The sequence below is a fragment of the Mercenaria mercenaria genome, chromosome 10, assembly GCF_021730395.1.
Source record: "Mercenaria mercenaria strain notata chromosome 10, MADL_Memer_1, whole genome shotgun sequence".
NCBI lineage: Eukaryota > Metazoa > Mollusca > Bivalvia > Venerida > Veneridae > Mercenaria > Mercenaria mercenaria.
Window position 1 is genome coordinate 35,700,457 of NC_069370.1, and position 27,652 is coordinate 35,728,108.

General features: G+C 35.0%; 1 protein-coding gene across 13 annotated transcripts in view; it reads right to left on the reverse strand.

Moving 5' to 3' along the window:
* The window catches only part of LOC123559387 (CLIP-associating protein 1-like), a 146,963-nt gene that overhangs the window by 82,435 nt on the left and 36,876 nt on the right, over nucleotides 1–27,652 (reverse strand). For 8 of the 13 annotated variants that reach the window (XM_053552733.1, XM_053552740.1, XM_053552738.1 and 5 more), the window contains exons 10-14: nucleotides 8,439–8,612; nucleotides 6,686–6,730; nucleotides 3,267–3,334; nucleotides 2,416–2,508; nucleotides 509–654 (exon numbers count right to left, since the gene is read on the reverse strand). In XM_053552733.1, the coding sequence (XP_053408708.1) occupies nucleotides 509–654; nucleotides 2,416–2,508; nucleotides 3,267–3,334; nucleotides 6,686–6,730; nucleotides 8,439–8,612 (526 nt within the window). Of the gene's footprint in view, nucleotides 1–508; nucleotides 655–2,415; nucleotides 2,509–3,266; nucleotides 3,335–6,685; nucleotides 6,731–8,438; nucleotides 8,613–9,284; nucleotides 9,606–12,179; nucleotides 12,683–14,415; nucleotides 14,557–22,759; nucleotides 25,036–27,652 lie in introns of those variants that run through there. The other 5 variants (XM_053552741.1, XM_053552743.1, XM_053552742.1 and 2 more) reach the window with 5 other exon arrangements.

Below are 27,652 nucleotides of genomic sequence, written 5' to 3' on the forward strand. Positions count from 1 at the left end.
CATGACTGCAACAAAAGCTTAAAGCTTATTTGAGCCAACAATGAGTCTGCTTCATGAGAAAATCAGTACTTAAATGTGGAGTTGCTCGAACCCATGACCCCGGAGGTGAGAGCCGACACTTTTGTCTTCACATTAACATTAAAACAAATTTTGAATAAATTAAAGGGTTTGCATTTTAAGGAGCACATATATTTATGATTTTGTAGGTTTACTTTACATCTTAATTGACGTGTATTTTGGAAAGAACTTCTGATTATTTAAAATTCCTATTCTTTTGTAATCAAGTGCAGTCCCACAGCAGTGAAAATTGATTATAAAATAAACATCAAACAGAGCAATGTTCAAATATAATCCACTGTTAATTATATTTCAATAAACCACGGAAAAACTCTTATCATGATACATCCATTAGAAATCAAAACTCACACTTATTTGCAGGGAAAAATCTTTCACTTTATATAATATCAAACCATTTCTTAAATATTGTTTAAAGGAAATAGATACGTACGCAACTGTGATACATCCTTCTCGCACAACCTGAGACCTCAAGTCCTTTATACTATTCATATAGCACGGCTCAAGAACCCTCAAAAATGGATAAAAATCATCATATTCTGGTGCTCCCGCTACTACTATACCACGTAATATCTTCAACTGAAACAAACACAAATATTTGCTTTAAACGACAGCATTAAAAATTAGCAGATGTATTTGCAAGAATTACCACCTGCTGCTGATAAAACAAGATTCAAATTAGGGCTGTAGATCATCAGGCATATAGCATCGTGACTGTGTTTAATTTCAATTGGAACTTTTTGAAGAAATCTGAGTAAAGCAATTCAAATTATTTTCAGGCATTCTGATAATTATTTTCTATTCAAAAACACAATACTACTAGCTTTAAGTAATTTTTGTTTACTTACGGTAAACAGTATTTCTGATAGTAGCTTACTGTACACAAAATACGTATGTTTCAAGGTTTAAAAAGCTTATCGATATTCAGTTAACTTCATTCCATGATCTCAGAGGTTACGGATATTCGTACTCGATTTTCAAGATTTAGCACGCGGATGTCCGAGTACACAGATACTCGCTACAGCCCTAATTCGAATCTAAAAGGAAAACAAAATGTAAGAATCTTTGACTGGTTGCCTGCGCCACACTGAAATATCTGGCTCTCAGGTTAAATGTTTCTATAGTTAACAACACCTCCAAAACAGATACCACAGGGTCAATTAGTGACAGAATCTTTTCCATGCATATTTTATTTTACAAATAACAGATCAAATATGTAAAGAAATGACTTCCAATTCAGCATATGAGCCGCACCATGAAAAAACCAACATAGTGCATTTGCGACCAGCATGGATCCAGACCAGCCTGCACGCAGGCATCCGCTCAGACTGGTCAGGATCCATGCTGTTTGCTAACGGTTTCTCTAACTGCAACAAGCTTTGAAAGCGAACAGCATGGATCCTGACCAGACTGCGCGGATGCGCAGGCTGGTCTGGATCCATGCTGGTTGCAAACGCATAATGTCGGTTTTCTCATGGTGCAGCTCATATTCTTTTTAAATTACATACAAGTTCACACAACCATTCATAAATATTTTTTGTTAGGATGTCATTTAGGGCACGAGAGTCATCATACACCAGTGAGTCTTGCCATTACCTATTAAAACTCCGAAAACTTTCCACATGGACTACTGTGATTTTTGTTAATGCTAATGTGTTAACATCCTCAATGGCTGGTTCTTAGCTTTCTGACCAGTACATATGCCTTACTGATGATCTATGGAACACTGCAGTCAACCTTTCAATTCTAATCCATGCTTAATTTGAAGCGTGACCTCACGGCTACACATCTGCAGTTCTTTCTTTCGCAAGAGTGCCTTATTTCGTAAAACCAAGGTTGAACATTTTTACTTGTGACAGTACATGTACAATTTGTTCCCATTAATTCATTTGCTATTTTGGATGTCAAAATTCAGAAGACTGCTAGTTTCACATGACCTAACTGTACATGTTCAGAATATACTTGCAAAACCTAAATTTGATGTTAAAACATGAATATTTAAAAGGAAGCAATTTAATAAGCAACTTGATCAATGTCACAGACAGGTTTCAACAGAGGCATATTACTATGAACATTTAACCCTTACCATGCTAAATTTCTATAATGGACTGGTCCATCTTTTAATTTGGGCAGTACCATTTATTATTTGAAGGGGTGTTCACTGAAAATTTACTAACTGAATAGCGAACAGTGCAGACCATGATTAGCCTGCATGAATGTGCAGGCTAATCTTGGTCTGCACTGGTCGCAAAGGCAGAATAACTCACCGCCAGCTGGCTAAAGGTTAAATGTACATGTACAAATCTTGCAATGTTGAGCTTTCTATCGTCAAATACTTACAGCATCTACCCGTTTTTCCCAAGCTATGTTTGTATCGGCTAAAGTGTCTTTACATTTGTTAAGATGATCTGTAAGATCTCTAGCAGAAAACATCTGAAAATAATTGTAATATCGTAATAACAAACAAAAAATCTTTCTAAAAAAGATCTGAAACTGAACATAAACTTCTATTCATAAAACATGTGCACTCACAGACAATGGTACATGTACACGCTCTCACTCAGAGGAAGCATAAAATTTAACAAGTTAACAAGAACTATCTCATGATAGCACCCTCAACTACTTGAAAGCTTGTCCTTAAAATGGATTTTCTATTTTTTTTTTTTTAATTTTTAGTTGGATTTTACGTCGTACCGACACAATTATAGGTCATATGGTGACTTTCCAGCTTTGATTGTGGAGGAAGACCCCAGGTGCCCCTCCGTGCATTATTTCATCACGAGCGGGCTCCTGGGTAGAACCATCGACCTTCCATAAGCCAGCTGGATGGCTTCCTCACATGAAGAATTCTAGCTATGAATCGGTATATTGTGCAATTTCATGTAACAGTGATCGGACTTGATGCTGTGATCCTGTTCAACTGCACAAAACATCTGAGTGGAGTTTCAACCAAGTACCTGCATTACTTTTGGAGATGCAAAGTATCCTGAAATCTTAAGTAATAAAGAAGACACTAGACTTCACAAAAAACGTTAACCAACGTGGACACTGATGCCAAGGCAACAGCCCTCTTTATTCTTCAAATAGTCAAGTTAAAACTGTTCTGCTTACATGGAAATTTTGATGAACATTTAAATGAACTCTATCTATCTTACAAACTCCATTTGAACTGAACTACATTTACAACATACCTGTACTTTCTGAACATCTTCAAATGATCTTATGAAGAATTCCTCATCAACAGCCCCAGCACCACCTCCTTAAAAACATAAAAATATCTGATCATTAAAAACTTTATCTATTCATAATTGTGTAAGACAATCTCAGTAATGATAAATACTTCATGCAAAAAGTAACATATCCAAAAAGAATTCTTTGGCTCATTTTTTTGTCTCTGTATTTATTAACAAAGATTTTGCAGGTTAACATTTTCCCAACTGTGTAGAAATCATATCAAGACCTTGAAAGATTGCTGAAAATAGCAAACTTTATGTAATATATATGTTACTTTGGACACATACTTCTTCTCTGTGCACATCATGCATAGGTTCACTTCAAGTTTTTGCAATAAAATGAGAGTCGTGTACAGGTTTGATCATGATTTCAAGAGAAAATAAGTCAATTAAGTTTCCAAGAAAAAAATCTGAGCTGCCAGTATATATTTTTTTCAAATGAAAAAAAAGCATGTAGCTGAAAAAATGATGGATAACAAGATGTAAATCACTGTGTTACTAAGAAATTTACAAAAGTGTGTTTCTACATACTAACACTACATGTATAATATACAGCAAAAAAGACACAACAATGTACAACTGCAGACTAAACAGGGAATTCTTCCCCTGGTACCATTCTAGGTGAATTGCTACATTAATACCACCCCTGTGAGCACCTAGCAATTTTCGCTAAAAATCTAGCCATGTCTTGAGTCCAGCTCTCATCATCATCAGCTAACTGGTTGGTTCTTGGGTACAATTTTGATATTGACTAGTGGTCAGGTTGTATCGTCTCTTGAGACTGGTCTCCAAACAAAATTACGAAGTCTTCAAGCCATGTCTATTACCCTAGAAAACTGGATGCTATACACTGGCAGATGAAACTGGATGAAAAAGCTGATGGGACTACAATATATATTTTATGTGCTGTTGCAGGAGAAGGGTTGGTGTCAACAGTAGTACAGGATATGGAAATTTGGTGTTATTTCCATCTTGTTCATTCCTTCACCGACTAGCAAAACTCGAAATTGCTTCATGAGAAATTATATCTTAGTTTATTATCCAGAGTTTCTACGTAACACAAGGTGATTGCCTGGCATAATTTTTACTTGGCAAAAAAAAAAAAAGAACAGTTAGCTTAGATTATAATCTATATCAAATGTTAATGAACTGATACTCCTAAAAAATGTTTTAATTAAAGTAAAATCTCAAAAATGTGACAGAGGCAAATGCCTCTGTTTGCATATATATAATTTAACAGGCCTGACCTTAGTTATGACTAAAAAATAAAAGATTTATATTGGGTACTATTTGTAAAATGTCAGATGCCTCTATGCAATGTACTTGTGGCCCGACAGTTCAATAAATAACCAAAATACTTAAGTCCTTCTAGGCTCGAGTAATACATGGCAATTCTATAAAGAAAATGCTAAGCCAAGATGTTTACGTCCAAAAATCTGCTATAAAGGCCAAAATAATTATCATATTCAACAAGTTTTTTTTCTTCTTCTTGATGACATTTGAGTCAAACTCACAGGTAAAGGTCAGTCAACGTCAAAGCTTAAATGGTGGGGGTAGAACCTAGAAGCCCTAAACCCAATTTCTCTCATTTTAAGTGCTTAACTAAAAGCCCAGTCTGCCTACTTTCAAGCAAAAAGCCATAGTGTCAAAAAGTAAATTATTCCTTAATTACTTTGAGAATCACTAGTTCTTACACAATTCTACCTGATAACAGTGTACAATAACATGTTGTCTTGTAACATTTAAATAAGTTAATTGAGCCGTGCCATGAGAAAACCAACATAGCGGGTGTGCGACCAGCATGGATCCAGACCAGCCTGCGCATCCACCCAGTCTGGTCAGGCTCCATGCTGTTCGCTTTTAAAGCCTATTGGAATTGGAGAAACTGTTAGCGAACAGCATGGATCCTGACCAGACTGTGCGGATGCGCAGGCTGGTCTGGATCCATGCTGGTCGCAAAGCCACTATGTTGATTTTCTCATGGCACGGCTCAATTAATTTAAGCTTTATTTATATATCTGTACTACACTGCATAGCTGCAAGAGGATTAATTAATATTTACAAGATGTATATACTCTTCAACAAACTGGTTTTTACAACATTATCTCCCTTTATGTAAAAGGAAGTACACAAAAATTAAATAGCGCAGTTATTACAGTGAGATGACAGCTTTGCATGACTATTCAAAAGCCTTGCCAAAACAAAAGTTTTATCAACAATGACAAATAAGTTTTAAACAAGCAAATATTTGCTTAAACTTAATGCAAGAACCTTTGAACTTTATGACCTTATGAATTTAAATGAGTTACCAGCTTACATTCAAAAGCTTAGTACAAAAAAGGAACATAACTTTGTGAAAAAGAAAAACAGAGTTATGGAACCTGTTCACTGTAAGTTAGAAGATTGCAGCTGACAAGCATGTCAAGTACCACACTTGTGATTTCTGAGACACCAGCTTATTTAAAATTCAAAAGCTTTACCGGCCTGGATGCAAACAAATGGGGAAGTGCAAAAGCTCTACCTTTGCTTCAAACAGTCATGATAAAAAGCTATATTTTTACACAAGTAAAGCAACCATTTTCTTAATATTGCAATTTTGCACAAAACTAAAATGCAAGCTTGTCAAAAAACTTTCTACTGTGTTCAGGTAGCATGCAGCATATACTCATATAAATACATGTGTTTTTCATTTTCATTATATCACAGGTGCTCGCTTTAGAGACAAGAAGAATTACAAACCCATAGGCATTGTATCATTTACACTACACACATAACTGATACATATATTTGGCTGTGCATAAATGTATGAGACAGGAAATCTGCCAAAAATTCACCTGAATTCATGTTATTTGAATTAAACACTGATCTTTATTTTTTCTAAAATTGAAACTTTCAGAACTCCTTCTGTGGGGTCAATGGGGACAACTCTGCTTAAAAATAGTGCTTACTTATTCCAAAGCACTGGCAACACCTATAAACACATCAACCCTTAACCCCACCTCCACTTACAGATTTCAAAACAATTATTTTGGGAACCATTCCCAGGATGACACTGCAAGCACCTGTGGTATTACTGAACTTAATAGGGCAGTCCTGTTGCAGAATTTCTACCAATCATAGTCTTCACATAATCAAAGTAGTTAAATTTTTTATATGTGTACTACAACCCATTTTGTCTGTAAAAATAACTGTATGTAACATTAAAACTAAATCATAAATCTTTTATTAGCATGAGCATAAACCTCCAGAAAATACCTTGTGATATTTGTACCAAATTTCTGCATCAGATTCCCGTTATTACGGAAGTGTATTTTACGAGTATATGCTAACATGAATATGGAAGGCTTGCGGTAAGACTGGGAATTGTACAAAAATACCTGTCGACTCGGGAGCAGATTTCCTCCTAAATGACAGTCTAGCAGCTGTTAAATGCACAATTACCGGAGTTTAAAAAATGAAACCCTTTTCACTACATATTGTTACATATACTAAAACAACAAGAGCTCACAGTTTGTAAAACATAAACATGTATGCCCCAATGATGGCCGGTTGGAGGCAGGTGGATATGTAATTTTGGGTGCTTTGACCTTGACCTTTGACCAAAAGATCTTAAACACAACATGGGTCATCTATAGACTACAGGTGACCATCCTATGAAGACTGACAGCCAAAGCATTCTTAAATAATTGAGAAGAAACTGTTTTCAGTCTAGGGATCACTGTGTCCTTGACCTTTTATCTAATAACCCCAAAAACAACAAAGGTCATCTATTGACCACATGCCTATGAAGTGTAAATATTATAGGCCAATGCTTTTATTAGCTATTGAGCAGAAACCATTTTCAGTGTCAAGGTCACTGTGATGTTTACCTTTGACCTACTAACTCCCAAAACTACAGTGGCCATCTACTGACCATAGGCTATCATAATATGATATTGATCACTGTAAGCCACTTCATTCTTTACTTCTGAGCGGAAACAAGTTTCAGTCTCATGGTCACTGTGACCTTCATCTCTGATCTATTGATCCCCAGAAAAACACAATTCATCTACTGACCACAGACAATCATCCGATGAAGTTGGAGCAATTTGAGTCAAAGCATTCTCTAGTGAGCAATCCTGAAACAAACTTCCGACCAACCAACTGACAATAAGCAAAGCAATATACCCTCCTGTTTTTCAAAGGGTGACATAAAAAAATCCATGTTTGTTATATTCAAAGGAACAATCAAGTCTGAAAACCCATTTACCACTCTTTCTGACTTATAGTATTAATGCACTGGACAGCGGGATAAAAAAATACCCACTCTATTTCAGCTTACAAAATTCTCTCCCCCTAATTTCAGCTGACAAAATTATCTCCCACTACCCAACAACTCACTCTTTCAGAAAAGACATCTGAAGTCTACAAAGAAGGTATTAAGACAATGAAAATTTAAACTGAAGACCAGCTTTTTCTTTAACATTCTTAATTTGATCGGTTAATTTTTTATTGTCATATTTCTTGTATTTCACACCATTTCTAACAGTATTTCAGAGATTTCCTATCATCAGTTAACTTCCCTAGTATTCAATATTATCTCTGCAAGATAGTCTATCAACTTCCAAGAACCCTTCATTGTAGCAAACGAATTTCTTCCTCAATAATTTTTTTGTCAAATTAATAAAAAGCCAATTTCACCTTGGCCAGAGAAAATTAAACCATTTAAACAAAGTAAGACACTGTCCAGTGCATATATTCAAATCTATGTTCAACTTCACAGCAAAATAATTACATAAAACCCCTGAAACAAGACAAAGAACATAGAATACTTGCTCCTTGCAAATGGTAGAACTATAGAGATATTTCAATAATTACAAATCAGCAAGACAGAAGTTATAAACCATGATATCAAATACAGGTATGTAAGCTAACAAATTCAAGAGATTTCTGTATTTAATCCATTTACAATTTATAAGCAGAGTGAAAATTTTGAAAAGAACAAGAATTTTAAGTTTGGTGCAGTAGCAGTGTCGAAAAAAAAAAAATCATGCCAATTTCTGATCATTCAAAAACAGTCACTGCTACAGGTTTCAAGCAGAACAATATAAACTAGGTTCGGATGCAAGTCAATGTGGTTTAAGAGTATACCTGTACTTGATGAAGATTTTGAAAGCCCGAGCCCGCTCCTCTTTCCAGATGCGGACCCCGTGGAGACAGTGGAGCTGGCAGAGCTTGGTAACCTCTTGGCGTGTGGAACCTTTGTGGAAAGTGGCCGTGCAAAGTCTGGTTCGTCATGATCTTCCCTGTCCGCCCTTCCTGGACCTGAAACAACAAAAATATTACATGAATTTAAGGTAGGGCCATCTGGTTAATGAATGCAAGTTTGTTTGTTTGTTTGTTTAGGGTTATAGTGCCGTTTTTCAGAAGTATTTCAGTTATGTAAATGGCAGGCAGTCAAACCAGTGTTCCTGGATTCTGTACCAGTACAAACCTGTCCACTGCAAGTACACATGAATGCGCAGTGGAGGACGAATGACTTCAGTCACAGTCTTTTATCAATTTGTCATGGAGAACATACGTCTCACCTGGGGATCAAAATCACAATCTGGCGATCCTTAGACCTGCTTTCTCTCTCCCTACTGAGCTAAGCAGGCGGGTTAAAAAATGAAAGTAACCACATGTATACAATTCAACTTTAGTACAAAGTAATACAACTGGGATGGACAAGAAGTTGTTGGATTTGACGAAATGAATTCACCAGAAAAATTTTCATCTGTACCACAAAGCTTGTTACAGATGCAGCAACATGCAAAATTAATATGCTTAAAGCCCTGTGGATGAGGCTACTAAAGCATACAAGGCACCTCAATGAATGTTAATATTATGGGATTCCATAGTTCAATAAAAACACACAAGAAAACTAGATGAATTTTTGGTTATTATGAGACACCAGAGACACCATAGATCAATAAAAACATCCAACATTATACTTGCCTTTTCTGACAGATCCATAAACCATCATACAAAAATATCCAACATAAAATACACAAAAGGAACTTATGTTTTATAATCCAAGTCTAATCTAACCACTTGATCAGAAAGAAATTCTATCAGCATACAAAGAGAAAATCCTAGATTATCTTTCACATTAATCTAGAACATCCAACATCTAGCATTATTTCGATAATCCAACAAAAATGTTTATTTAAAGTGCATAACAATGCAAAACACTTCCTTAAACCACAAAAAAAAAACGACATAAAAATAAACTGAAACACAAACTATGTGTTTTTCCGCAAGGTGACTAATTAACCTCTGACCCCTACTGCTTTAATTCATGTAAACAACAACAGAACATCTATTAGCTAAGTTTACCACCAGACTATTTTGTATAAATTATACAATTTTTGACAGGTTGAAGGACAGTTTTATATCCAATTTTATGTCCTGCTTAACTGTCACTCACAAATTTCAAGGTAAAGAAAAGATTAAAATCTTTGTATGAAAACATTTGATTTTAACTATACTTTTTAGATGGTATGATATCCGTTTTCAATTTAAAACCATTAGCCACAAAAAAGAAAAAAAAACAATAATGATAATTGTATTGACAAAAGGATATTAAGCTTTAAACATTATGTAACAAAAAATACTTGATAGAAAGTCATAAAACAATGTTGTATTTTCATATAAATCATACAGGAAAAATATAAAGACCAACATTACTGTGTAATTGCTTTCTGTGCAGCTTATTTAAAAAAAGAAAAGGAAAACTGATAGGAAAGATTTACTTTAAATGTTTAACACAGGATCAGACACAAGAAACCATGATGACAGAACAGACCAGTGCAAGAACATCAGTACCCGGTTGGTTGTTTTCTGAGTTAAAAAAGCATTCTCAGACTAGTCGCTAAACTCATAATCTTTACAGCGAAGGTCTTATATTATAAAACTTGACTTTGAAGACCAGTCTCAAACTTCAAACTTCTGATTGGCTGTTTATAGCAATCTACTGGAAACTGACCAATGAGAAAACACCAGTCTGACACTGGTCTAAATACTCAGTTTTTACATCTTTGAACCTATAGCAAAAGCATTCCAAAGTATCAAATGTGGCTTCTGCTCTCCCTCCGACTTCGTCATTTTTGATTTTTGAAGGATTGTGCAAGATATAACAGATGTCCTAAATTCCTGATGCTAAGAATCTGTTGGTTGTTTCTCTTGCTAGGTGTAAAGAACCTTACATTGGGCCTCGACCTAAAGTCACATCCGAAAAACTGTAGTTTCTGTTGAAGAAACCGACTGGGGATCAAAATCATGACAAATATATTTACTTAATATATGAACAGAATCATTTTAAAAAATCTATTTTTTTTTTAGAAAATAAAGAGGAAGTGTGGCATGAAAAATCATGGGCTGGCAGGGACGATTCTCAATCAATGAATTTAATATGGCCTTATATTTACCATGAACAGAATCGCACAGTGTATTATCACTTATTTACTCTTCCGAAAAACCCTGAAGGTGAATATCAAATGTTAGACCACTCTGTTACATGTGATAATTACCGATAATTATAACCACCTAGTCTGTACCTCCACCCCTTAGGCAACAACAATGTCTTTACAATGAGATGGGTTTTATAGATATTTCTCAATTAGCTCAAGTGATGTCATAAAGGGAATATTTTACTACCGAATTTTCCAAATTGTTGGCACACAATGTAATTCCGGAGATCTGCATATCCGACTTTCAATCAAGACGGTATCTTTGTGTATGATCTGGGCTGAGAACAAGCAAATATATTACCAAGCCAATGATAAATTTAAGTTCCATTTAATATTTCCAATGTACAACAGAAGTCCATGTACAGTTCGATTACTAGGTCATACGTGTTTACACGTTTTCAAACCAAATTTTCTCTACTTGCAAAATGACCTTTCTACTTTTTGATTATGTTTTGTTTAAGCTTGAGCTCACGTTTTTCTTATACAAGACAAATTAAAATATGGAACCCTGAGTTAAGGTTACAAAATGCAATCTTTAATGTTTACAAACATGATGTTTACTAAAAAGAACTGTAAGTACATTATTATTATTATTATTATTATATTATTATACCAGATTTATATAGCGCCCTTTTCATGATAAACGCGTTCAAAGGCGCTTTACATCTAGCAAACGCAGCCACACAGGAGGCGAAAAGACAGTCTGGTTCTTTAATGTGCCCGGTGTATAGCACCGATACACGCGAAGCCTTCTTTCCTGGAAGGAACCAGTACAGGCCTCTAAGTTACAAGGTAACAACATGCAATCCAGAAAGAACTAACTGGGTCACCATATATAAACTACATTTTTTCTATAAAAGGGTTGTTACAAATTAACGAAGAACCAAAATTACAAGATAGGTAAGTCCTTAATATACTACTTTCTTGACATAATTTACTTCCTTTTGACTGGTCACTTGGGCCAAGCAGGGCTCAACATAAGTTTTCAATAATTTGTAATAGTCAATAAATTTATATATATGTGTATTATTCAATTGCAAAGAGCATTAACTCTGGAAGAAAATATGCTTCTATATGTGTTACTAACACACAACATTCATGTGTTTACCTGTTCAACCCATCTTTGGGACTTGCATAGATTGGGATGGATGCTCAAAGGCAAATATATACACCATCCCCCACCCACCCGCAAAATATACAACCATAATGCATGATGCAATTGTTTTGCCTAAGTTCTAGCCAAACATTTTATTACTGGGCTTTACTTTGTTCAAACTCCAACCCTTCCCCCCTAGACCCCCACCTACCTTAACCAAATCTTGTGCCCACATAACTCCAAGACAATATTATTGTACATTCATATGAAAAGTACAAAACTTACCATGACCATTTTTCTTAACACCCGATGATGCCACAAATGATCTGTATTTCTTTATAATTTTCTCTTTAATTGATGCCATTATACATTATCACATGACATACATGTAAGCAATTTACATCTTAATTCCATTTCTCACTGAATAAATTTTCCTACCAATCACTCAAAGAACATAAAACAACTTTTTCAACTACTATTTACTTCAATTAAGACACTAAAATTCCACATCATTTTTTTTTTAGTTTTTCTAAGTCACCATGTTTTTCACTAAGAAAGCCAACTTAATCGCAAGGAACACACATGAAAACAAATCAAACATGTTTGAGAGAGAAAATTTCCTTCTGGGCACTATATCTCTTGTACTACATGCTGATCTCCAAACAAAGGAATTTTTGTTCACTCCAACATTAAACAAAAACAACTTCAAAGACCCCTGAAAATGCTAACTTCCAGGTTAAAAAACTCCAAGAAAAAAACGTTTTGAAGAATCCATCTAGTTGAAAGCTTAATTAATTCCAGAAGCAGTACAGCTATACTGTGACAAGTTGAAGCACCTTAGGTAAACATACATGCATGTGCCACAGCAATTCTCCCGTACTTATCCACTCATGAATGAACTGTACAAGACAGGTTCTCAACACTGATTACAAACAGCTTGTAGATAATCTAAGTCCTAATCTAGTACAACAAGATTTCTGCAGATTTTTTGTGGCCAAATAATCATTATTTATAACAACAATACATCAGTCTGTTTTTCTCCAAATTTTACATTCTGGGCCAATGTCCATCTTTGCTTCTGGTATCTTGATACAAGATACAAACTTTTATTTATAGTTCGGTGCGAACATTATTTCAAATTTCCGATCAAAATTTCAGACCTATAAAAACAGAAGCAACAACAACAACAAAAGCAACAACAAAGTACATCTGCTGCAGGCAGAATCTCTAATTCTTTACAAAGATCAAAGTGTGACTCTAAACGTTATTATATATAACTGCAGTACTTCCAACTAGACAACAGTTGCAATGTAACTGTATATGCAATAATTTCATCCACATTATGTTGCAACGTTGTTGTTTTTTCCCCACATAATTCTTTGAAACTCTTAATTATACATAGACTGAAGCAAAATATCAAAACCAGTCTGCCTGAGTGTTTCAAGGCTGGTTCCCAGAAAATGTCAGTTCTGTAACGAGAATGTACAAGAGGAGGAATATCATGAGTTAGGATCTGTGTGAACAGCTGACTCAGAGCATCCTAGAGCAGATGTTAACCACAAAATACAAGTGCATCATCATTTACTATTGCTCACCTGGTTCCACTTATCAATGAATGCATTCAGTCTTCTTACCTTTGAAAAACCCGCATGAATTTCAGAAGTAACTGGGTCAGAATTAATCTTTCATGTTGACTGAGGAAGTTAAATTCAGGGTCAAATAAGTTTTATGTCTGTCTTCAGATCAGGTATAAATAAATCATTTTTTTTATTTCATTCAATAAACTGCATTGGCCCAGATTTTTTCAAAGTTTCAAGAAGTACAAAGAAATGTTTTCAAATGTAAGGCATACAGCTTATCTGGGACCACAGCTCGAAAACTTATGACTTTGGAACTGAATATATTAAATTAAAGTTGTTCCAACAGCATCAATAGGTAAATTAATTTTGTTCCTTAATTATAATCTCAAAACAAAAATAACTGCAACCTGTCAATAAAAGACAACTTCCTCACAAGGAACAAAGAAAATGCCCAAGCTAGAGCCACCGGTAGGAACCATACTAGAATCACACCCTCCTCAGGTAGAATTTATCATAATATAAAATCTGTATTCATCTGAACATTGACTTACTAGTCTACAAGCCTGTTCACTACTGCTGTCAATCAATGTTTTTATCAGAATCTATGTTATTGTACTTAACCTTATCACAGCCTGGATCAAGTTCAATGCATAAACCTGCTGAAAAATATATCACATTCTCTCATCTTTACTTTCTTCCAGACAATCTTAGCATAAATTTATTTCCACCACCTTGATATACCATAGCTATCACACCGCTTGTATAAAGTTGCCTTTTCTTTAACAAAATTTATCATTTTAAGACAAACTGCAAAAAAACCTGTTGTTCAAAACAACATGACTCATCTTAACAGAATCTGATTTCCGTTTAAACTTTCTTTGATAAAAGACTACAAAAGTAACTTGACTATTTTGATTAAAAAAATAAAAGAATCAGCTTACCAATGTTGTTACCCCTTCTCCACGACACAGTTGTCATGTTTTACATATATAAAATGAGTAATGCAAATTTAAGAACATTTTTACATTCCTTTATCACTGTCTTTAACTATTGCTAATTCGAAAATTATTCAGCCATATTCAGCAGTATTGAACAGGTATTAATCGCATTTGGCAAAAGTTCAAAGACCGTCAAAAAACGGAAATTTAAACAGGGTGTTATTGTGCTAGGACAAAAATCTGACATAAATACAGCAATATGGAAAGGGCACGACTGCGTGTATCAATACGCCCAATTTGAATTTAATCTGCAAAAATAAATAATGAAATCTTTCATACTATGTATTCTGATATACCATTTAAGATAAATAAACACCAAAGAGAGAGAACTCCTTTCCTTCTCATTTTGTTTACATGTTGTCTCCCCTTAAAGAGGGCCCCTGTCAAAGTCTTGTAAACTGATACAGTCCTTACATTGGTATGTTCTACTATTACATTTAAACAATAAATAAAACAATAATCCTACTGTTTGCATGCAAGGACCATTGATTTTCAAAAGAATCTTGACACACAAACTAATAAGCTTCTATCGCATGCTTGCGTTTCTCCTGTGGCTGACTTGATTAATTACAAAATGAAAATCATCAGATAAAAGAAAGAAGACTGTTTTCTGAGCCTGCAACATGACAACTTTGAAATGCAAGGTTATTCTCTCAACGTAAATTCCATCCTTCCTTCTCTAAACAAGAATCTTGATTTTACTGGGTATAGACAGTAACATGTAACTGCTATACCCACCTTTCGAAAATTCCTCGCCCCCTTTCCCAACAACGAAACATGCTCTCCTTTCAAAATAAGACTGTTTTGTAATTTCTGGGAGATATTTTGTTTCAAGGCCTCTCTAAAATGGCTATTCAAATACTGCAAAAAGTAAAAGGTAAGGGCAGACTTCCCAGAAGCACAGAGCACCCTAAACATACCCAGGGAGCCATGCATCACAAAGTTACTAACTCACAACAAATTTTCAATGGATACTGACATGGCTTTGTATCATTCTTACTTTTGTATGGCCTTGACCTATAAAATTTTGACCTTAAAAATAAACAAATAATGTCAGGTAAACATTATGGTGGTGTCCTTCGTATACATATCAAAGTTTCTTGCTTAGAAAAAAAAATCTAATAAGAAAACCAAGTTGAGACTGGAGAAGGAAGACGAAAATGTCCCTTTTACAATTCCTAACTAACAGTATTTCACCTTGAACTTATATTGAGAAACTCATTTATTTCATAAACAATGTCTATTTATTATAACCGATAACCTGAAAAAATTCAACATGCCTTTATGAAGGAAAAAAAAACAATGATCAATTTTCAAAGCAAATTGCGACAGCTTTATAGAAGTAAATACTTTTACAACGTAAATTATCATTAATGGGAACCTAAAAAAAATTGCATATTCCCTTATAAAACATACAATGATTCACAAAAGCTGGCTTTTTGTTCTAAAGCTTTCATTGTTTAAGACCTTTCCCTAATCCTTGCATTAATGTCAACTTGCGTGTCAGTCTGTCAAGGGACTGTACTACGGTCCAACTACCTATGTATTGTGCAATACTGTGGTTACCTCCCCTAGTGAGATGAATATATGGCTGCTCAATCACTTCTGGTTGACTTCCAGGTTAATTCAGTTACACGATCTATCACCTTAACTGGAAGTCTTGCCAACTTCTAATCAATTGTTGATAATTATACAAATAACAATGTTAAACACAAGTTTTTGCTGTCGGGCACAAAAAGACATCATAATCATAAAACATGTCACCTGGTGGCTTGAAAACACTGCGCACAATAAGCCTGGTACTTGGAAAAAGACTTTTCAACAAATTGGAAATTACAGTCCAAATGTGTTTCCTTTGAAAATATAATTATAATGATGGTAATAGTATTAATGTGTATTCTTAGTATAACTAACCTCAAAAAGAGAGCAGTTCCGGGTCAAAACCTTAGTTTGTTTTGTTTTGTTGGGTTAACATTATACCAACACAACTGTAGGTCATAAGGTGACTTTCCAGCATTGACTGTGGAGGAAGACCGCAGATGCCCCTCTGTGCATTACTTCATCACTGGCGGGCACCTTGGTAGAACCAATGACCTTCTGTAAGCCAGCTGGATGGCTTCCTCACATGAAGACTTCAATGCCCCGAGTGATGCTCGAACCCATATCGGTGAGGGGCAAGTGATTCATAATTGGGGATCTTAACCACTTGACCACAGAAACATTAGATTGGCCATGCATGTTTACATATCACATTGTCATACGAGTCACAACATTACAATATTCAATGTTCCAGCATTCACTATTTGCAAAACAATTTACTCCTTTAAACAGTTTATAACTGAATATCCTCCCTATATAATTATACTGAACCGTGTTTAATGGAGAAGAAAAACAAAACTATTAATGTAACATTTGAACCATAGTTTGAGTCATTACATATGAGCCGCGTCACGAGAAAACCAACATAGTGGCTTTGCAACCACCCCGGCGAAATGGAATTCATGAAATCATGAATTTTTCATAACCATTATGAATTATTCATGAACTGTTCTGGATCACTTCTTAATCTGACTCTATGAAGTTTTATGCATGAAGTGTCATTTGATCTTCTTCATGAAGATATCAAGCATTATTGACAGATTCATGAAATCCTTGAAATATTCATGAACTTGTTCAAGAAAGAATCAAGATTTTTTCATGAATGTCAATATACCTATAGAATTCAAGAAAAATTCTTGAAAAAAAATGATGAACATTTTATGAGCAGTTTAAGAATACAAAACATTCTTGATGTGTTCTTAAGAAAAAATCGTTTATGATTCATTAAAAGTACTAAAATTCAAAACCTTTTTCTAGTTTAGTACCAGTTCTTGAACCAAATTAGGAGTTTCTGAACTGTTCATTCATTAAACATAAAACATAGGTTTTCTTTCTACAATAAATGAATAAGTTCATGAACTGTTCATGAATGTTCATGAACATTAAATTCATAATGTCACATGATCAGTTTCCATTATTTTGTTGCATGCTGGGAAATTTTTTGCACATGTGATTCAGCAATTTTTGAGAAGTTTGTGCAGCAAATGAGAAGGAAATATTTATCATACTACAGTAAGGAATGGTTTAAAAGGAACATGAGTATACTGAATATCAAATAAGTAATTATGGTGTTGTCATAAATTGTTTATTTAAAAAAAATATAAAATCCTTTTAAAATGTCATGCTGTTCGCTAACGGTTTCTCCAATAACAATAGGCTTTGAAAGCGAACAGCATGGATCCTGACCAGACTGCGCGGATGCGCAGGCTGATCTGAATCCATGCTGGTTGAAAAGCCACTATGTTGGTTTTCTCGTGACGCGGCTCATATATTGGTTGTGTTCAAAGTAAGAAAGTCTAGCAGAAAGTCAGTGGAAACCCAACATGTTAAACAGAAAGACAACAAGCATTAAATGCCAGAGACAATATTTCATATAAAGTTAGGCACCAGCACAAAATAGCCAACATTGTAGAACAAGCAGGTACTGCCAGGCACTGCAAGTAACACATAAAAGCAGAAGAAAATGCCAGAATTCCACACAGACAGGAAAACAAAATAACATGACGTACAGTATTATGTCTCAGTAGCAAAAGGAGACATTAAAAATAACACTAAACAAGAGGCTCATGATGGCCAAAGATCGCTCACCTGAATTTCAAAGCTTAAACAGGCTAAAGAGTATGCAACTTGCTAGAGGACCATAATATGCATCAGGTGTCAAAAGCTCCAGAGGCAGTAGAAGCTAATTGCATAAATAATTGTGACAGATGATCAACAGTTCAAACACTATATGTTTCTTAGGTCTTTAAAATTGGGTGGAAAAAAGCAGACAGACAATTGGAGCACGCTGAGGTTACTTTGGAAGGTCCCTTTATAATGGTTCTGAGCGTTACAGAGGAAGTTTGATGAAGATCCCCATTTGCATAAAATTGGGAGAGGACCTTAGGACCCTACAGACCAAGCTTGATCAAGATGCATCCAGAGTTCGATGAGAAGAAGTAGTTTATAGGCATTTCTATATTTAGCTTCATTTGCCCCTTAAAGAGAGATGAGTGCAAATTTGTGACAGGACCTTACAACGATGCTACTGACCAAGTTTGGTGAAAATCTATCAAGTTGTTCATGAGAAGAAGTTGTGTAAAGGTATTTGTATCTTTAGCTCTAGTGGCCCCTAAAAGGGGCCGGGTGCTGCCATTTGAATCAATTTGGAATTGGAACTAACAATGCTGCTATAGATAAAGTTTGCTTTTCTAGCTTTTGGAAGATCCAAGGTGCCCATCCAGGCATTGTCTCAAGCATGAGCAAGCACCTGGGTAGAACCTCTGAACTTCCATATGCCAGCTGGATAACTTCCTAACATTAAGTATTCCACACCCTGTGTCCGAGGTAACCTGAACAGAGCTTGTCACATAAACATTTTACTAGTCCAGAGCAACTGAAAACTCTTGGAAGACTTTGGGGTTATTCTGTCTATCACACCTTGTCTGTCAAACTACCTTCTGCCCACAAGAAAAGCCGATTTTAGTGTAGTAATTTTTAACAATATGTTAAATGATATGGAGATCATGCTCCGTGACAAACTTTGAAGAGGATGATCTTGCCAATATCTTTCAAATATTGTTTTAGGGTTTACCTGATGTCAAACTAACTTTATCTGATAATAAGCAATAATTGTTTACTTGTATAATACCTGTCATTGATTTACAATGTTTTGAAAGAATTTTTTTTTATTTTACAATATGAAATTATCTAGGTCAAATAAAGACAGTTTATTGTTGATTCTAAAGTAGACCTCAATTGGAACCAGTGTAGCAAGGTCTAGTGTGATTGGTACGTGCCATAAGACTCGGATACATAAAATACTAAACAACACACCAAGGACTTCAATCAAGCAAAATGAAATACTGTTTATTTCAAAAATGTGTCTGAAAAGAAATTTGATTATGTAGAAACTGGAACAGAATATCATGCCTGAATTGTTAATACTACCACTGACCAATGATAGGAAAATCTATACTGGGCTTAAATGCTATCTATCACTCAGCTGTCCTTTACTCTACAATGACAAAGATCAAAGAGAAATTAGAAATTTGAGTATCACATATTGAAGGTTTTTTTTTTTGACAAGCGTGTCATTTTTTGCAAAGGGGAGTTTGATACCCCATCATTTTGCCAAGGGGATTTTGTTTATCCATTGCGGGTATTTATAATGACTACCTTGTATGATTTCTACTGAGGGGGTTTTGACCACTTTGTCATTTTTGATCCAAGAGGATAATAATATGACCAAGGGTATTTTGAGTGAGACACCTGTGAAAATGTTATTATCCCTTCTTTGTCAAGATACATGTTCAACCGCCCGCCCGCTTAACTCAAAAGGGGGAGCGCAGGTCTACGGACCGTGGGGTTGTGAGTTCGATCCCCGGGCGGGGCGTATGTTCTCTGTGACAATTTGATAGAAGACATTGTGTCTGAAATCATTTGTCCTCTGATTCATGTGGGGAAGTTGGCAGTTACTTGCGAGAACAGGTTTGTACTGGTACAGAATCCAGAAACACTGGTTAGGTTAACTGGCCGCCATTACAAAACTGAAATACTGTTGAAAAATGGCGTTAAACCCAAAACAAACACATTCAACCTTTCTATGCCTGTTTGATTTACTTATGCAAAGGTGGTCAGTAAACCTAACCAGCATGTTACTTCTAGAATTATGTACCCGTACTAACCTGTTCTCAACAATTAAGTGACATCTTCTCCAAAAGTGGACGTTCATAGACTTCTTTTCATATTGTGAAATGGTCACAGAAAGCAAAAGCTAATCTAAGCGACCAAACTCTCGACCTCTCTGTTCATAGTCTTTTGAGTGCTCTTCTTACTGAGCTAATCGAGTGAGCAAAACCTTCAATAATAATTCGGTCAATAAAAAATTAAGCTCTTTTTTATTCATAAGTAATGTCATTTCATTCTGTTAACATAGTATTAAAATTCAAATGCTCATTATTTTCAAATACGGGTCAAAATTATGTCATAAAAGAGCTATTAATTTTTCTCGTTAAGAAATTGAACAAAAGAGTTTTATGTTTGTTAGGTGGCGGTAGGTCTTGCTTGAACTGTTTGTGCCTGCCACTCAATGCTGCAATGAACTTTCTATTTTACTAAATTACCTAAATTAAGTTACGCCTTATTGAACCAAAAAATGCAGTAACTGTTTTTCCAATCATTTCCTTTCAAGTATTTGTGTCATGCAATAACAGTTACATAATAGCAAAACAACTCCAAACTAATATAATTATAGTCTATATTATATACCTTTTGATGTTGAAATTTAATAAATAACTTAACCAACAAGAGCTGTCTCCAAAGGATGACACATGCCCCCGATGGCACTTTGAATGAATAGTTATGGCCGATGTTAAGAGTTTAGGACCTTTGACCTACGGACCTGGGTCTTGCACGCGACACGTTGTCTTACTGTGCCACACATTCATGCGTAGTTATTTTAAAATCCATGCATGAATGACAAAGATATGGACCAGACACGCCCATCATTGCACTATCATGAAATATGACCTTTAACGTCTAAGTGTGACCTTGACTTTTGAGCTACAGACCTGGGTCTTGCGCGCGACACGTCGTCTTACTGTGGTACACATTCATGCACAATAATTTTAAAATCCATGCATGAATGACAAAGATATGGACCGGACATGCCCATCAATGCACTATCATGAAATATGACCTTTAACGTCTAAGTGTGACCTTGACCTTTGAGCTACAGACCTGGGTCTTGCGCGCGACACGTCGTCTTACTGTGCCACACATTTATGCGTAGTTACTTGAAAATCTATCCATGGATGACAAAGATATGGACCGGACACGCCCATCAATGCACTATCATAAATAATGACCTTTAACGTCTAAGTGTGACCTTGACCTTTGAGCTACGGACCTGGGTCTTGCGCACGACACGTCGTCTTACTGTGGTACACATTCATGCCAAGTTATTTGAAAATCTATCCATGGAAGACAAAGATATGGACTGGACACGAAAATTGTGGACAGACTGACAGACGGTTCAGAAACTATATGCCTCCCTTCGGGGGCATAAAAATATTTAATTTGAGAGAAATCCTGACTTTCCAGCATCCTCCCATACTTTACTGAAGGTTACACTGAATTTTAGTTTATTCCTCAGTGACATATTATGTAAGAACTAAAATATATTGCAGTTTCTTTTAATATATCTTTTATTAAAATTAATTTGATTTCTTTTTTTTTTGATCCAAAAAGACATTTTGTCTATTAATGTTAGGTTTATGACCTTCGCACTAGAGAGATTCTAGTGCTGTATCCAGCCATAGTATTAAGATATCTTCAACAACTACAAAGCACTAAGTTTACCAACAAAGGTCCACACCATGGCTATGAGCTGTCAGACACGACCAACTGTACAACTTTGGAAGTGGTCCACAAAAGGAACATCCAAGCCAATTTTCATTAACATTAATTTCTCAGATGCTGTTTGAAGAAAATGTGAACAACTGGTCAGATGCCACCAACACCATAGCTAGTGGACGTTGAGTGATATATAACAGCCATGTGCTCTGGTATATTAACCCTTACCCTGCTAAATTTGTATAATGAACCTGTCTATCTTCCAATTTCGACAGTACTATTAACTGTTAAAAGTGGTGCTTACCAAAAAGATACAGACTGAATGGTAAACAGTGCAGATCATGATCAAATTGCACAGATGTGCAGGCTGATCATGATCTACACTGGTCGCAAAGGCAAAATCAATCGTGTCCAGCATGGTAAGGGTTAAAACCACCAGTGTTCCTGGATTCTGAACCAGTACTGAACTGTCCTCTGGATGTAATGGAGAACTTACACGAATGACAGAAAGAGAGCAAATTAATTCATATACATGTACATATTTTTCTCTCTGTCAATGAGAATATTTGCCATACTGACATTGGTATCACAACCTCTTGACTTGCTGTCTTCAGCTCTACTGCAGAAGGTTTCATCAGTGAAGTGACGGTGGAAGTTTTAAGGTAGAGTAGGGTCCGGAGGGTTTTTTTGGGGGGTGGGGATGGGTCCTCACTCTCAGACCTCTATTTGCAACAGGAAAAGTAGCCTGGCCTTCAAGGAAAATCCCCTCCCCTGATTCCCCCCACACCATCCCCTCTTTATTGAAACTCTTGCTACATACTGACTGTTGTACCTGATAGATAAGAAAACATACCTTGACCTATGGGCACTGGCAGTCTGCTGGAGCTGTGACGAGACTTTGGTTTATCAATATCAGCATATAAATCCTGGTAATCATCAAACGGTGAACTATAATTCATTAAGGGCGAGGACCATAGATCCTTCTCCAGTTCTGCTTCAATCTCATTGGATAAAAACACCTCATCGTCTTCATCAAAATCCATATTTGGAAATATTTACATCACAGACTAATACGGACGGAGATTTCAACTTTAGCATTCAGGATTCACCTTGTTTTTGACATTTTAAATTCTCGTTTCCTGTTTTCAACTTTATGTTTTTCTACACTGACAGAAATCTATTGTAGAATTTTAAACCATGGATATATATCCGCTCGAATATCAATTTCCTGATACATATGCAGAATTTTTATTTCGAGAAATGACAACTGTATACACACGCAGTTATATATATATTTCCTTCATTTTGAGCCGACTATATCATCTTCACTTATCATATATAATAAGTTGGAAGTCCAAGGACTTTTAAAAACCTCTTGTGCAGAGTTAAATGAACACTGTGCATGATATTTCTCATCCATTTTTTAATTATATCAATATATCAGATAACCTTAAGAGTTTTATCGTCAAATTTCAAACGTTTTCATTTCAGTATTTAACACAGCCTTGTCATACATATCATTTTAAAACTACATTTTGGTCTATTTAAGGAAAACGTGTCTAGCACATTTTCTCATTTAGCAAAATTACACAAACGGCAAAAAATTAAATCCACTTCATTGCCTAAGGGTGTCAGTAATTTGAAGCCACTTTGTAATTTATAATAATTCAGACCTAGATCGTTCCAAGGTAACAACTACTAATTTTCTCATGCAATTTTCTTTATAACAGATGCAATTGCTTTTCAAATAAAGTCCTTTATCAGATGACAAACAGGTACAGTAAATTTATTGTTTTTACACCAATTTTAGTGTTTTTACATCAATTTATTATCAACAAACTGAACAGAAAGTCACGTCATTTATCGTATTTTACCTTAAAAAAAATAATTCCAAATACAGTGCACTGGTCACATAAAGTCTGTATCTCACATTTTTAATTGATATTTTTCCCCCTGTATATCTTATTCAGTTATCTTTTAATCTCTTTATCATTTTTCGAAATCACTAAGACAAGATTATCCAAATTTTAATATCAACATCTTTATCCAAACGAAATGAAAACAAGGTGATTAAATAGCAGGTTAATTATCATACGGTGTCGATAAAAAGATTTAAAAATCATACAAACTTTTTCACAGGGGATTGAAGTTTTGTATGGAATAAAATCCTATTATTACATTACCCTAAGTCAAATAATGGCTTTATGATATTAGCCGTACATAGATCTGCCATTTCGCATAAATCTTCTTATGGAAGTCAGCATACGGGTGTCGAAATATTTTTCAGAACTTTTTCACGTACACTTCTCTAAGTCCTTTTGATCCACAGCTTAATCGATATACCATTACCTATACAAAAATCTGCTTTTATTAACTTTTCCATACCATTATGCCATTTTTAACAAAACGTTTCACACCATTTCGTAAATACATAAAGCATTCCCAATATAAATATATCCAAACTTTGCCTTGTATGTAACACCTTGGCTCTATGACTTGTGTGTCAATAATTGATATAGTGTCATACTATATTATAAATACGGTCCTGTCCAATGAGGCGTATGTCAACAAATCTGACCGTATGATCCCCGATATAATCTTTTTTTGAAGGATGTCCAACTCTGTTCAACATTCATAGTACAAACACTGGCATTTTTTCAACTATTGTTTCTCCTTATTAATGTAATGGTAATCCGTTACACAAACAACCTGGAATGTAACTGATCTTCACACAATCAACTCAATTTTAGAAAAAAATAACGTTTTGACAACATCCAAAGCACACTTTTTTGGCAACAAAAGGAGATCATTTAAATCCCACGAATTTCGATTATTTTAACATGTCTTTCCAGTCAATTACAAATTAAATTTCAATCAATTTCTAAAAAGAATTTGACCGATCTAAATTTAGATTTATCATATTTAATCATTAAACACTTCAACATTCCAGTATGATGTAATGTCAAAACTTGTTCCATTTAAAGTAACCGTCGTTCCTCATTAAAACTCTATTTAATTACTCCCCATCATAAGATACCTGCTTGAATATTCATAAACTGCTTATTCAAGGCAAAAACATCTTTGTTACCACCCTTTTAATTAAATCACTTATAACAGAACGGGCTATAATTTATCCCAAAGTTAAAGAAATGCAATGTAATACACACAGATTCCCATATAGATCTGTACAATCCATTAAGTATACAGCGATTACATTTAGAAACGATTTTATATTTTACAATATCACAAAGTAAACAATTTCGTGACATACAGGTGAAATGACCTTTATCCTGAATGGGATACTCCAATTAGAAACAGATCAAAGAGATTAAATATTTACAAAGTACAGGTCCATTTGATTTCAAGGGGGGGATTAAGGCCACTTTTAAACATATATCAATTATGAAACAAGCAAAGAATCAGGGTTGTACAAACCTGTTGACATAATTCTTTGATAAAACATGTTCGAAAATAAATTTTGAAATAGAAAACTAAGTTAATAAACCCTTTATTTGCCAAAAGATATCATTGATTAATCCATGTTTAAAGAAGCTCCTGGCAAGATTAAAGTATCAGGCTACAGTATATAGTTAATTAACTCTAAATTTGCTTTCTTATGCAAATTTCCAACAAAGATATGTCATAAAGTATTTGGTGTCTCTCAGTGCAATCATGCTTTTGCTAAAAGCCTGAATTTATAATCTTAACATGAATTACCTATTTATGTAGGTATATGTGCTAAACCCCTCAAATAGGCTATATATACCTAACTGCACTAACTGTGAAACTATTATTTTTCATGGGAGACTAATTTTAGTAGATTTTGTGGTTCCATTTATGCACAAACTATAAAAAATTAAATAAATTTCTTATTAAAGTTTTCAAAATAAAATTAAGTCTTTCATGCCCCCACATAAAAAATGTGACCTTGACCAAAACCTCAAAATTTCATGACAGTGAATATATAACATTTGACACCATTCTGTATAATGGAACTACTTCTGTCCCAACGTTATTACCGCACCAAGGCTATTGCACCATTCTACCAAAATCCCTATTGACAGGATCTCTTTCTTTGGCTTACAACTGCATTACATCTACACCATGTACTATATTAAACAGACTGGTTTCAATTACAATGTATTTCAAACACAAAGCATCCTTGAAACTTAAAACACTGTGCACATCATCTATTATGCACCCAAGATAATTACACTAGATAATTAAAGTAAATATGAAAGTGTCCCATACAGATATAATGATATGCATATATTATGCATGCCGTGGTAACACTATATATAGGTACAAGATTGCACTGGTTTATCTAGTATTGTAATTACATCATTGCCGATCACACCCAGTAGTCAATATTTGGTCAATGTAATACAATATTATTGATCATACATCTCTAAATTATTATTTTTCAATAGCAGTTGCTGCCCTGTTTTTCACACGGTATTGTGCATGTAATATAAGGTTAAGACAAAATTGGACTTTCTACAATCAATTCTCACTCAAGACAACACTGTGTTTTCTGAAGGATTTCTGTGGCAGAATGGTTAAGTCTTCAAATAATTTGCCACTCACCACTGCGGGTTTGAAACCTCCCATTGGGTGCAGAATTTTTTCATATGGTAATGGAAGGTTGTATTTTCTTACCCATGTGCCTGCCCTTGTCTTGAAAAAATGCCTAAAGTCCGGGCATCTGGGCTCTTCTACTACCTTCAAAGCTGGAAAGTCACCACATGACCTAAAGATGTGTCTGTGAAACTTAAATCCCGACAACAAAATGGTAGAGTATGCGCTCCATATGAACGAAGATTACAAGGGAAAAGCAGCATACTTTGAAATTTCTAACTGGGCATGAAAAGTGACTAACAGACCTGTGGTCAGGCTGAAATAAGAGTTTATTTTGCTTTGACTGGACTGTTTAATGCAATTTTACAAAATTCAGTTATTTAAATGTCAGTAGAACAAGAAGAACTGGATGTAGTAACAGTACCAACTGAAACTTTACGCAAGGAAATAACTGCCCAAAAAGAATTTGAGGTAAATGACAAAATACTCAAGACTTGTCGTCTTCTATCACTGTTACCTTGAACATCTGTTTTCAATAACCAGAATCAAACTCACCAACCCTGGTCAAACTCACCACCTCAGATAAAAACTGACACCAAACCGGATCAAACACGCCACCTTAGACCAAAGTCACCATCCTTAGATCAAAGTGACATCACCCAAGACCAAACTCACCACCCCTAGATTAGACTCACCGACCCCTAGATCAGAAATCTTGTCTTCTAACTAAAGACCACAGGTTTGCACATGCAAAACTAAATATCCTGGCATCAAATTATCTTCCTAAGATCGTTGTATCAAAATCTTGAAATCCCATACCTCCTGTTATGAGCAAAATGCAACTAGATACCCTGTGGTACAAAGGGAAATTTTCATTTGAACAGTTTAATGTGTTTTTTTTTATTCATAATACTCCATTCATATTTTTTAAAACATGTAACTCGATACCATTATATATATATAAGTTTTTCAAACTGTTGGCAGCTTTCTACAAATCACTGAAAAGTAAGTACAAAGATGTCATAAAAGCAATTTTCACAAAAGGCCTGCTTTTTCTACTTATCTTTAAAAATAAAATTGAACTGGCCGCCATTTTTTTTTATATCAAATGCCATTCATTCAATTTCCAAGACCAAGCAACGAAACTGTGAGAGGTACAGCTGGAGAG